This window comes from Anser anser, assembly GCF_964211835.1.
Source record: "Anser anser genome assembly, chromosome: 6".
Lineage (NCBI taxonomy): Eukaryota > Metazoa > Chordata > Aves > Anseriformes > Anatidae > Anser > Anser anser.
Window position 1 is genome coordinate 7,713,249 of NC_139726.1, and position 14,193 is coordinate 7,727,441.

Here is a 14,193-nt window from a genome sequence, read left to right on the forward strand (position 1 = left end):
TGAGCTCAGTGCAAAACTGAGCAGGCAGTAGGCAAACATCTGGGACCTGTATTCTCACAGACTGATCCCCACGTACCTCTTCAGGATACGGGCGTAATCACTGAGTGCCTCTAACTTCAGTGCCTCCCCTGGTATGCTCAGTGTAGATGAACTCTAGTCCCACAGGGAAGAGTCCTACAGTGGGCAAGCTTCCTGCAGCACAAAGGTATGCCCCCCAATACTCAGCTCCCAATGTGAGCGCAGTATCAGTGAAGATACCAGAAATCAGAAGTACGTTTGCAGTGTAGGTCCCACTTCAGCCACGCCAAAAGGGATCGTCAGGGTCTGAATGCTGATCACTGGGGTCTCTGCTGGGAAGACATCATCTGAGAGATATCGACAAACAAACGGTCAAGGAAGGCTGATAAATTTCTACAGCCTGTTCTCTTGATAACACAAACATAGTGTATTTGATGGTTGGGCAAACTGATTCTCAGTGTTTTTACATTTCAAGACTGCTTTGTCTGGATGGCCGTTCTCCGGTGCTGAGCTTCCCGGGAGATGCATTACTTCCAGTTTGAATTCATTTTAGTCTGTGGGTTGGTCTCAGAGGAAGACAGATTTGCCTAGGAAGGTCATTTTTCTCTGTGACAAGAAGCATGCTGCACAAAAATGACCATTCCACATGGAAACTTGTTCTGGTTTTGTGAAGTACTTCGCTCTGATGATCGTTTTTTTTTTTTAAGACCTCCCGAGTTGGGTGCCCTGAGCCACCAGCATATGTTGATACAGGCGATGTGTTATCTTGTAAGGTAATTACCTTTGATTCAGAAGTTTGGGTGGGTTCAGCCTTAGGTTGATAACTTTTCAGGAGAGATCCCTGGCAGCCTGCTAATAGTGACATGCCCAGAGATTTGAGCTCCTGTGGTGTACACGGGGAAGGAGTCTGCAGGTCTGAGGCAGCTTCACCATTGCTCACGTAGGTAGGTGAGCTGTACCTGCCAGGGCTACAAAGGGACAGTAAATCCACTCTCTGAAGTGCCCAAGGCAGCTCAGTGTATAAGCTGTTGGAATAACTAATAATCCTTTCTCCTTTTCCTTCTGAACTAGGATTTGGGGTTGTTCTGCCAAATACCTGCAGACAGGCACTTCAGGCACTGAAGTTAAATACTTGACCTTCTGCCGGGATAATTGGCTCCAACTGTAGCTGTCACCGGCTCACTCATCTGTAGTGCTGTGCTTACTGATCAACAAAGACTGCCTTGCTGGAAATCCTGCTCTCCAGGCATGACAAATGCACAGAAAAATGACACAAAGATTACATTAAGTTTTTTCTTTCGCTGATTTCTGTCATGATCGCAAGAACAGTGTAATACATTGCGTCTGTGTTTGTAAGGATTGCGGTATGTCTTCTGAGACATGATAGCTAATCAGGAAGCAACGGTAATTGTGCGATAGCATGCCATTGTTCGTCCTTATTAGCTGAATTAAGTAGTGGGTGTAGCTTTAGGATTGGTGCTACAGATGGGAAGCAGGAGCTTGCAGGTAAAACTGGAACAAAATACACATAAAGAATGATCACAGTGCTATAACATATTTCTACCATCATGTTTGTTATTTAGATTAATATTATAGAAGCTGATTTTTGTCCATTTTGGAGAAAAAGGGCTGAATACTGGCCTTGTGGAAGTGCAAACCAGAAATACAAAGTGTAAGAGAGACCAGGTGCTGTTTCTTAGACCACTGATTTACCATTCGATCTCTTGCTAGCTGGACCAATTACGGATCCCCCATGGGAAATGCTTTACAAGAGCAGTCCCAGTTGTGATGTCCACGTTGTACCTGATTGATTATCACAATTTGTGTGCCTCTGGGAGCCCTCTGAATTCCAGCTGCCTTCTGGGGCTTAGCCCGGAGCATCCTGATCTCCTTGCAGGCAGCCCGTGCTCGGCCCACGTGCTGAGTCCCCTGTGCCCTTGTGGCAGAGCATTTGGGGGCAGTTGGGAGAAAGAGTTGGGGTGGATTTATCTGCTTGATATCACCGCAGTGACAGATGGTCTAGTTCACAGGTGCATGAGAAGCCGAGGCTATCCACAGGCATGTAAGCACATCTGGAGGCCAAATGTAAGGCTTCTTTTGGGGACGCCAGCTGCATTACCCTGCAGCCAAGTCGAGTGGTATTCATGCCTGTTGTAGTCACCTGGCTCTTGGTAACTGATGTTGCTGTTCACAATGAGCACCAGGGATCAGAAACATATAGATTTGTATTTTTCATCTTCTTTGTCAGTTAAATGCAATGAACTGCTCTAGGTTTAGAATTAAGTAGTGCTGTATGAATATTACAACCTTGCTAGAATTATGATTTTAAGTAGGCTTCCATATCAAGTCTTGACTAAAAAAAGTGGACAAAATCTTATGGTGAAAGTTCTTCGTCTTTAATGAGAGTTATCCCAGAGTAAGAGATAGGATGTTCCCTCTGATACAGTAAATTCAGTGACTGCAAGGTGTAGAAGAAAATTCCTCTGTTTGGTTCAGCGTTCATGGGCTATCTGCCCACTTCGATTTAAACTCTGATTTCTGTTACTATTTTCTGTAAATCCTGAATAACTTCTTTAGCTTTGCCCATGCTGCCAAATCACGCACAACAAATACTACCTCAATATAGAAGCTAAAACTTTCAAACATGTTTCACCAGAACCATGTAGTAAAAGAGAGACTTGGTAGTAGCTATGTGTAAATTATGCCTTGATTTTAGTAGAAATCATCAGTGGAATAAACGAATCCTACCAAATCAGTAAGACTATTTCCCTCCATGCTTTAGGTGAAGTTCCCCGGCCATTCTGCACAGTCAGTGGGACTCTTTGATTATCACAGCCAAATATTTGACCTTAAAAATATAAGGAAAGTGCTGAGGGCATTAGTGTCTCATTAAGGATAATAGGAATTGAAAGCTTTTAGAACTTGTCAGGATTAGTTCCAAAATTTGTACATCACAGTAGCAGCACAGATGTGCCAACAAGCAGGGCTTACTGAGGAGTGCAATTAATGTGAAACGAACTGTTTCCCTCCCGCAAACCCCAGGTAGTTCGCTGGCTCTGCAAATCCATTTCCCAGCCCGGTTAAACAGAGACTATTAAAACACAGGGTGTATTGATAAAGACAGTAGTAGTAGTAGATTTTTTTTTTTTTTTGGTGATATTTCTGTCTGGAGAGTTTAGCTTTTCTGGCACAGAAAATTCGTTCCTGGAACACAGCCTACTATGGACACAAAGTCATTAGCTGCTGGGTTATTACAAAGTTAATGATGAAAGACAGAAACTGTTAAGTAGCATATTGAAATGTGCATTTATTTTTATTTTTATTTTTTTGCAGTGATGCTGGAAAGAGTCTGACATTTCTAGTAGATGAAAAGGAAAAAAAATAGCCTCAGCTATGGAGAGAAAAAGACAGCTGCAGAAAAGGGAATTTGGGAAAAGACTTTCTCTGGACAGCAGTCTTGTGGTAAGAATTAATATTTACCGTATCTACTAAATATATCTTGTGTCATAAAGATACAGTTGTTAAGAAGCAGTATTCATAATGATGTACATTTTGAAGATGTTTATTCATCACAGTATCACAACCTTCCCTGATTTTTAAGATTCTCCAGAGCAAAAGTGGTGGAGGAATTTTAAAGCATCCTAAATTGAAACATGTCATCATATAGAAGAACCTCCTTGAATTCACTGGATTCTAGGAAGGAATCCAGACAAGTTACCAAACTTGTAATTAAAATCTTACCTCTGTAAGCCTCTTTAGGATCACTCTGTTGCTTTATACTGAGTGTATGAGAGCTGTAGGTAGCTGAGGTCATCTAATCAGAAATGCTTGTTTTACTGTTGAGGATACCAGGAAAAATTTGTTCACCGTAGTGAATGTATAAACTACTCTAATATCACCTGAAAGAGAAATGTAAATGCCACATGCTGTAAAGTGATTGTTTTTGATATATATGGGATTTGAATTTATTGGGATTATATTCTAGATTTATATTTAGGTAATGTTTTCAAATGATGACTGAGATTAACAAGGGGTTTTTATAGCTGTACTACGGATACATGACCGGAAAATGCTCAAAGATGTTGAACAGTTGTGTGAGTGGATAAACATGCCAAAGTCAAGTACTCAGCATGCTAGTGGAACTATTAATGGAACAAACACTGAAACAAGCAAAGCTAAGAGGTCTGAGGAAGCCCATGCCGTCTCTTTGACTTCCATAGACAGTGTCTTCTGCGGAAGAAGTGTGTCCTTAGCTTTTGTTAAGAGAGCTGCCTCTTTTTTTTGAGTGTTCATACTGCTGGGCTGATGCTTGGAAGTGCTGGGAGCTGGTAGGTTTGGCACTGGGAGCAGCAAGAGTTGCGTTCAGTTTCTGGGGGTCACCAATGAATGATAGTTTGGCTCCTCACACAAAAGCCACACAATATAAAACTGCTCAACGAACAGTCCTTCACTCATGAGTTATGAGCCAAATGATTCACGAAACAGTACTTGATTAAACGGAGGAATGACAGCAGCAAGGTAACAGGTCAATAGAGAATAATCAAGCACTTCTTTCCCAGAGTGTTCCAGCAGTCACGTGAAGCCCTCATCTCTGTTGATTTCTTGAGGTTTCTCATATCCAGTAACACCGTTCGCACCCAGTAATGGACTGCCGGGCCCCGCCTGCCACGCCGGGCAGCAAGGCCTCACCATGGCGGAGCTAGGCCCGTGGCAGGACCTTTCCTCAGCAGTCCAAACGCAGGCCATGAACTGTCAATATTTATACAGAGAAAAGAAAAACGCTTACGGAAACTGGGTAGTGAACACTAGCGGAAATGCTAGCAGTTGTGAATTTTGCACAAAGATAATGCTTAGTATGGCAAATCAGTACTGTTTTCACTGGGGCGATGGACTAGATTCAGCCTTTCCTTCATGTATTAAGACAGGAATTATCTTTTCCCTGAGGTGACAGCATGGTCTGCTGTCTGGATGGGAACAATGAACTAGGTATTTCTGGCTTCCAAACCCCTCTAGTGCTAATTTGGGCTTAATTTACAGCCAGGTTAGTGCCCCATGCTTAATTCTTACCCTTTCGCATCAGTAAGGGGGGAGTAGAGAGAGACATTTATTGTTGTCATAGCGAATATTGTGGGTGTAGCACCATGCAAAGTGCTTTGTGTAATAATTAATGCTGTCGGCATATTAAAATGCTCCTTGTGGAGGAAAAAAAATGAACCTGTGGCTCTAAGAAAAGGTGATGTTTCCTCCCTACTCCTTGGCAAGCGGTAAGTAGGGTGGGAGACTGCACAGATTAAAACCAGCATTCAGGCACTGGCTTGAGGTCAATGCATTTATGCCAGAGTGTGCCAGCTGAAGATTTGTCTTCAACTAGACCATGTTGGTGATAAGGTGTTGAAGGAAATGTATAAGGGAAAGATGAAAGGGATATTATTTTGTGATATGTTTTGAACATATAAACCTATCACACCATCAGGCTGACACATTTTTTTACAATGGCTTCTTCTTCCCGTGACAGTTAAAGGTTATGCTTGCCTGCATAGTTTGTCAGTGCAAACTTGCATTTTCAGTACTTGTATATTACAGGTCGGTGTCCATTGAAAGTTTATATTGAATAGAATATATATAACTAGATTAAAGAGTGTCATCCATAAATTTAATTAGAAACATGTGACTATTGTTCATAGTTAACTGCCAGCTATTATTTCTTAACAAACATTTTGAGATTTGAGTGCCTTCAGCAGCACGTTAGTAATTCACACTGTATGTCCTGTCCCATGAAATTCAACCAGGCAAAACGAAGCACTCATCTCATTTTCCCCAATTTCCTGTTCTATCCCACTTTTGTCTGTAACTTCTTAATTGTTGCCTTCGTATCATATGTCTGTCTTCATTACTCCTGTTGCCAAATTCCATCCAAGTGCCATGTTTCACTCCTGCTCCTGCCCACTCAGGTCTTTACATCTCTTTCTTCTTGAGTCTTTTCCCAAAGGTGTTGTGTTTAACCTCTCAGGCATTCAGGGCTGGACACTTTGCTTGGAAAACTTGGCTCTGATTTGCTTGTAAACTATGGCTTGCCCTTGTTTGGTGGAGTCTTCCAGCATTCTTGTATCTTTGAAAGAATTCTGATTTCTGTGTGTTTAAATGAAACACATTTCTGCTTTTGTATTCTGGACCATGAGTTACAAATAGGCGTTTCTGATAACATTCCCCACCCTGCTTGGCTATGCTGCTTTTCCCATCTGCATCAGACTGTAGTCTTCTTCTCGAATGTTTTTGCCATGATATAATCTACAAGAATTGTTTAGAGATACTTAAAGTCAAAAAATTCCCTCTGCCTCCCTTATCTCTTGGATTCTGAGTATATAGGCTATGATGCTATTTGAAAGAAGTGGGAGAAGAGGAAAGAGATGTTTCTAAACAATAGAGATGGCCTCAACCTGCTTAGAATGTGTATCTGGGCCTTCAAAATATGAATATGAATTTCATCAGAGTGTTCTGTATTCAGGTCTATCCCATCAAACAGCAAGTGTCAGGCTTCAAATGATGTGGATCAATTTCAGAAACCAGATCCTTCAAATGACATGCCAGTGAGAAATTTCATAGACATTAAAACACTCCTCCTTACAACACATGCACAGTAACTGCTTCTTGATCACCTCAGATAAAGGAGAAGAGTTCACAGTTGTTTCGTGTACCACTGTACCTCTTTCCTGCTTGTGTCTTGGGGAAATAAGGTTTAAAATGAGGGCAGATAAACCTTTTAAAAAGCAAAAAATATAAATGCACATATGTGCTCATAGAATGAGCGTCATAGGACATATTCTTTCAATGACTGATTATGGGCCCAATGGATATTTTCTTTAATGCTTCGCAGGAAGTAAGTAGTTTGAAGCCACGTATTTTAACAAGATTCAGAATCCTACCTTTAATCTGACTTTTCATATCATCCAACAGAGGAATCAGTTCAACTACCATTCAGGTCAAAGGGGAGACTTTCTGTTCGCTCTGATGGAATTAGATTCCTATCAGCATTTAGTCATAATATCACAGCTATTACTCCTGAAATCCCAAGTATAGCTAATGGCTGTTATTGCTCTGTAGGATTCCAGTATTGGAGAACCTTTATACACAAAGATGCTCATTTACATTTGCAGACAAAGAAGTTAAGTCTGCAGAGACAATGATGTTTTGTAGCTTTATATTTAGATGAAGCAATTACACATTTTAACTTAACAATTCATACAGGTAATCCTATAAGATCAATTATAGAAAATCATATCTTTGCAATTTCTGGCTGATATTTTTAAGTGGAAACACACTGTACAAGAAGGATATACTTTTTACGGTTTCAAAATAACTTTATAATAACTTTTTGTTTCATCTGTTGTTAAGGTGATTCTACTATGTTTTAGTTTTACAAATGGTCTTATGCAAATTGCTTACAAACAAAACACCATAAAAACGGAGGACTAAAGATCTTCGATTCTGTTTGAATTCCATGTAATAGATCTCTGTCCCATAACACATTATGGCATTAGTAAATATATTTTACCCTATGTGAACCAGCTATAAGATGAACAGATAGACAACAATCAGAGAACAGGGTGGAAGCTTATGTTCTTCTGGATTGCTGTGTATAGATATTGAGGCCAAAGCCTTTACAATGATTGCTGAAGTACATTCTATTGGAATTAAAATAAATCACAAAAATTGTAATGGTGGTAAAATATGTTTATTTGCAACATGTTGCTTAGCTGTCACCTACCACAGTGCTGGATTGTTTTTTATTTAGAATGGAGTATATAACTAGTAAAAGAGAAACAGATCTTTCTGAAGAACATTCTACCTTATCATGCAGCTTAAATCCCTAAATTCTTTAGGTTTTGTTAAAAGGAACAGCTTTACAAAGTTAACTAGTGTGAATATTTCATGATTGTAAAATTTTTCATAAATAATTTTTCCATGTTAAATCTTTCATTTCAGCATATATAGTTGAAAAACTCTAATGAATGAAACTAGGTAAAAACAAGATGGAAAGGGATATGCATTGTTTTTTCACTTTAGACTAAAGTACATAAAGAAAATAGATATGAGAACACAGAAAAGTACATTTAATGCTATTTAAAATTTTGATTTTAATAAGATCACAGCACATAGTTCCTTTGTACTGGTATAATGAAGACATTTTTTGGGTGACAATGCTTCTTTGGTAATATTTGCAATTTATTACTTGGTATGTAGGGGGGAAGCAGCTTAGACAGGGAATGCTATTAAAAAAGCTAATGAAAGGCTTGATTGTATATCACATTTTCCTTACAGAATTTCTTCAACAAAAATAAATAGTTAAAAAAAAAAAAAGGCAAAAAAATACCAACAAGCAGATCCAAAGCCAAGCTTTCAATAACTTGTGTGGGAGGAGGAGAGTGTTAGAACATATCACTGCCACCAGGGCCACATTGGCTACTCTGTTTATTGGGGCACTCTTTGAAAATAATAAAAGCCCTATCCTTTGCCTGATCCAAACTGTCCAGTTGTCTCCAAGACCCTTTTGATCAGGAAAAAGTCAATGTTTCAAGCTGTGCTCTTTATTTGTGTGGATAATTCCCAGCCTGACTACACACGTGGTTGGCCCTTACAACTGTGGTGGCATTTAGCCGGGGAGATTTGAGAACAGAATATCTTTTAGAAGCAGCCAGCATTTATCAAAGTAAAAGTTTTTGTTTTATTTAAAATGAGGGTTTTACTTCTGAAAGCAAGCTGCAGGGAAGTGCCTCTCTGGTGGCTCATGAACTGTGCCCTGCTTCTTTCATTCTGGTCACACGCTCCCGTGGGTCTCTGTAGCATTAGCTTTAATGACAGCACTTGGTTGTAATAAGGGTAGCAGTGTAATGTAATGAATCGTACATGGGGATGGGAGTACTACCTGTACCCAGCCTGCCCACGGTTGCGTTAGCATCATGCGCAAGATCCTTTAGTTGTATCGGAGACCTTTGCTGAGAAGCGTGCACGTGTTGTCTGTGAGTAATGCCTGGGGCTGGGAGCCACCTGTTTTGGGGTGTAAATCCCAAATCTGTCATCACCAACTAATTGCTAACCCAGTTTGCTAATCAATAAACTGGAGATTATAACAATTTTTTACCTTGTAAGTATTCTGGGAGTGCTCTGTTATTAGCATGTGTCTGCAGCTTGCTCCAGTTTCTTCAGATGAAATGTGTCACAGAGAGAACAACAGTATAGCAAAGCTGTGAAGAATGCTGCACCAGCAACGCATGGAGGGGACTCTTCATATGTAGGAATTAAATCCACTGAAGAGAATAGCCCTGACCTTTTTACTAGTTGACTGTGACACTCACAATTTGTCTAGCATTACTATGTAGCATAACATATTCCAGCATTTTTAAATGAAAGGTGTCACTAAAAATATTTACTGGTCGTATGCTCACTAATGTTTTAATGTTTGCACCCTAATTACATTTTTTCCACCTAAAACTGCTGCCAAATTCCATATGAATCTGCAAATACTTTCAGTACTCTCAAAACTTGGATTTTTTTGTATATGTGAATTAAAGTTTTATTCAGTTCTGCTTGCATACAGCATCAGAAGAAAAGCATCTACCAAGGGCAGTCAGCCACTGCAAAAGTGTGGTGCAGCACTGGAAAAAACATGCAGAATGTGAGCCTCAAGCACGCAGTTTTCACTGTGTGTTGGAGAAGCAAGCTAAAATATCCATAACATTCAGTGCATACAGCAAGAGCATATGTCAAAGAGAACAGTTTAATGAAGTCAACAAGAGCGTTGTTTGGGGGTAGAAGGCAGAAGAGAACAGCAATGAAGTCCATGAAGTGGTACTAACTTAACAGATTAATGTTTGCACATTCATAGGGAAAACCTTAAAAATTAGAACTGACATAAGGATTCGGTAAACTGAATTACCAAGGCAATATTGGAAAAGTCTATTCCTTATGGCAACGTTAGTGACGCCTGCATTGTTCTGCAAATCTGCCAGTAAGGACATCACTCCACAGACTGGGCAAATGCAGCCTTAAAGGCATAAACTAAAGTGCTATTAGCTGTCTATATAATATACAGCCCTGTAATTTGCTTGAAACATCATATAAAAAGAAAATCCTAGTGTCTATAGAATGTGTAAAGACAGAAGAAGAGAGTAAGAACAGATTGTTGTGTTTAATGGCACTGGGCACGCACCAGTATTTTGCAAAAACTGAGCTGTCTAAATGTATTGCCAGTAGCATATATTTCTCTGCATTTGCATTTTTAATTAATTTCAATCAGAAGAAGAATTCCAGAGTGTCAGGGACTAGAAAATACAAACAAAAAGAACCATCCGAATGGAGCAGTTCACAGCAGCAGCTGGCGAGAAAGGAGAAAACACCAGTCGGGCAGGAATGCCTTTACTGATGGCAGCGTACCACTAGCACTGGTGTGGGAAACGCTGTGGTCTGCATGGGTAGTTTAAGGACATCATTTATGAGCATGGCAGTACATCCAAGGTACTAGAAGAAAATCTACACCAGCTTGGATAAAGACAGAGTAAAGTGACCAGTATCACCAAGTAAGATGGAAGATGGTGTAGCAGTGGTGGAGATGTCTGTTTTGGATTTCATTGAGGAAGAGGTTCAAAACCCAAATGTATAAAGCAGTGGGTGTCCCAGTGGCAGGCAGTTACAGTAAGTGCCTGTCTTGGAGTCTGGAGCAGACTAATAAGGTAAGTCAAAAAATATGCAAGTTCATAGGGACTCAGCGCATTTGGAATTTTCTGAGGAAAAAGAAGCGTCAGGCCTAATGTGAAGAAACAGCACTGTTACCTGCCAGCGCCCCAGGAAGAGCTGAAATCCCTGCTTGGAGTGATACAGGTAGTGACCTCTTACTTCAATTAAAACTACTTTATACCAATAGAAACCAGTGAGCCTTTTCAGGAGCTGGAGATGTGGATAAACAGCGAGCAGTACTTGCATAGCAAGCCAGATACGATGTTTCCTGAAGAGAGAGGAAAAGTAAAAGCCTCATATATTGCATTCAAACCAAGGAAATAGGGCATGGAGCCTGTTGTTCCCAAGCAACAGTTGGAACAATACTCCTGCTGGAAGATGCCTCAGTGGTTTATTGATCAAAAGCACTGACACCAACAACAGACAGAAGTGCACTTGGAGAAGGGAATTATTTACCATTTGTTGCTGCACATCAGAAGTTGCATCAGTACATATATATGGCGACATGGTGACAGCTGAAACAGAACACAAATCCCGAGAGAGCATGCTTTGACAAACTGCTGGCTTGTGCTTTCTCCTGTCTTTGGCACATAAACTTCAAGTGACAAACATGAGACTCGAAGGTTAAAATGAAAGCTTGAAGAGAAATTTCTGTAGCTGATCTGCCCTTGTTCATTGTCACAGAACTCAATGCAAAAGTGGAGGAAAACTGAGAAAGAAGTATGGAGAAGAGGTGATTTAACGAGTTACTGCAAATTAGCTGACAGATGGGCTGAGAAAAACAGAGGGCAATGAAATTCTGTGGCCTTTAAGAGAAGCAGGAAAAATCAGACTGTGTTACGACAGGGTCTCAGCAAATTCTCTGTCAGACTTTCAACATGAAAATATTAAATCCTAGACAACTTAAAAAAAAAAAAACAACTTTTAAAGAAATTGATGTGATTGCAGAGGAGGAACTGAAAATGAAAATAAAGGAGAAGACAAGACAAATGTCTGCATATATTTTGAGGGGAGGGAGGAAGGGAGCTCATAGCAATGCTTAGAAGAAAACGGTCATGGATTCACCTCAGCGTGGAAGAGACATTGTGTGCCTTGAGCTGACTTCTGCAGGATTTCTCAGCATCCTTCAGCCAAGGACGTGTTAAGGTTTGGATTAGGGTCCAGGATTTGGAGGCATTGGGGCGATTTGCAGCCTGCAGGTCTGGTGTTTGGGCCCTGGGGGTGGCTGCCACCAGGCCCCCCAGCTCAGCTGCCCCTCAGGGCGAGGAGGGAAGAGCCTAAGCGGTGCGGGCCTGCTCCGGCTGTGCTGCCGGGCCTCTCTCTCCTTGCCCCCTGCCCCTTCCCCATAAATTACGGCGTGGCTGTGGCAGATGCAGGCCCAGCCACAGAAGAGGAAAGGTCGCGGAGAGCTTTGGGTTTCACGTGAATATTCACGCGCTGCGCGGCCTGCCGCATGACTGCGTGCCACGCCGGGGCATAAAGGTTGCGTATCATTGGGCTGGCTGCAGATAAGCTGTTACCGAGGGAAATGGATATACCAGGGGCCCTTATCTGGGTCTATTAAGCTACCAAATCCAGCAGTGTAATTGGAGGCTTTGCCTGCCCAGATGTTGGGAGCAGAAGGCTGTCTGTAACAAGAGATCTGAGGAGATTGGGGTTAACTAAATAGGGATTTTATTGACAAACCTTTAAAAATGCTTCTTGCCTTCAGCAATTAAACATAACACCCTGAGAAGGACAGGTCTCCTCTGTCTCTCACAGTTGCCTGATTTTGCTTGAATACAGTCCTGGTGAGAAGAGAGAGAGGAATTATGTCCTGTGTTGTTTTATAGTGTTGATATAATTCCCTGCCCTGTGAGACTGAGTATGAGCAGTGAGTCTACCTCCTGCGGGCTCAGTCATGGCCTGACATCCTCTCAAATGTCCTATTTTCAATATTGTTACATCCCTGGGAGGATCTACATTTCTCTCATGGAGTTGTGTCCATGCAACTGTAAAAAGGGCAGAAGGGATAGAAATCTTAGGACCAGGTAGATTTATTTTACAAATGCTATGGTTAATGAAAAAAAAAGTTTTCCTGTTGTTCTCAAGTTTTGTGCATTTAGTTCAGTTACTTGCAATGATTGTGGGATAGCCTTGGATCAAAACTATTTTGAACTGTCTGCAAAACCAGAATTTCCATCCTATGTGGGAAATTCTGAGATTTTGATACTTGGTTTAGACCCAGTTAGAATATCTTGGGTTTTGTTCTAAAAATATATATATATTCTTTTGGCTTTTTTGCCCATTTAATTCTCTAGCTATTATTTTGGTGCTTATTAAACCAATGATTTTGCTCAAAGAGTCTTCAGCTTTGATGTTTACATGAAGTGTTTCCTCCTGAAAATTTGAGTTAAAGTGCTGTATGTTTTGCTTTTATGGGATAAATGTTTTCTGACTAATAACCAACATTAAAAAAACTGGCTAAATTTTCAAATTGAAAGTATTCTGCTTTATATTGTAAACAGAGCTACATAGAACTGTGCCGTGTGACTTAAATATGGCTTTTGCTCAGCACCCCTGGAGGCAGGGACATTCAGGGATAGGTGCTCTGAAACCAGACATTTCGCTTTTCTAAGTACTCTGTAAGTGCTCCTCAAGCTCTAATTGCTGTGATTGGCTTTGCTGCTGGTTTCTAGTTACTTCTGCTCTTGTATCTCGGAGCTTGCCTCTCTGCTTTTGGTTTTTAGGGCCTCATTTGACCCAGATAGGAAGTGATCTAGGAACATCATGAAGCATTTAGAGTAACTCTCTATTATGAGGAGAGTATTATTGGGATATATAGTTACCCATGTAGTTATCCTATTATGAGTAACTCTCTCATTATGAGGCATTATGAGGAGGTGACAGTGTAAATCCAGAGAGTTTGTGTGATGTCAATGGGTATTTTTTCTAGCATATAAAGCAGACCCAAATAATTTGGGCTGGGAAACACTTTCTCAGTTCATTTCTAGAAAACGTATTTCTGTAATTACGCCTCAGAGTTTTTCATTATAGTGAAAATCTCTGCTAGGTCCGAGGGGAAAAATTACCTCCACTGTTTCCAGACACCCAATATGTTTTCCCTTTGCTTGAATTTATGAGTTCTGGCAAAGATAACTCACAATGTGATCATGTTTCAGGGTAGTGGTTTCTCTCATTGAATCCAAAACCAAAGTATAACTGCTCGTAAGGCTCCAATGCATCTTTGGTGATGTATGCACATGGTACATGGCCCTCCAAAATCCCACGAGTCTGTTTTTGCCTCCTGCATATTATTCGCTGGTGTAATGGGACAGTTTTTTTGAAGTAGTAATTACGTCTTGTTTTCCTTCAAAGCATAAATTGTAGTCTTAGTCAAAAAAGAGCAAGATTTGACTCTTAATGAAAATACTTTTGTTTCCACTGCTTTGTAAGAAGGTTCAA

The 14,193-nt window shown here is 40.6% G+C and overlaps 1 protein-coding gene across 10 annotated transcripts in view; it reads left to right on the forward strand.

Annotated features, from left to right (window-relative positions):
- NCKAP5 (NCK associated protein 5) overlaps positions 1-14,193 on the forward strand; it is a 439,736-nt gene that overhangs the window by 87,247 nt on the left and 338,296 nt on the right. For 8 of the 10 annotated variants that reach the window (XM_083841922.1, XM_083841921.1, XM_083841907.1 and 5 more), the window contains one exon: positions 3,352-3,480. In XM_083841922.1, coding sequence (XP_083698048.1) covers positions 3,384-3,480 — 97 coding nt within the window. In that variant the 5' untranslated portion in view covers positions 3,352-3,383. Of the gene's footprint in view, positions 1-725; positions 792-3,351; positions 3,481-14,193 lie in introns of all 10 variants that reach the window. The other 2 variants (XM_083841927.1, XM_083841924.1) reach the window with 1 other exon arrangement.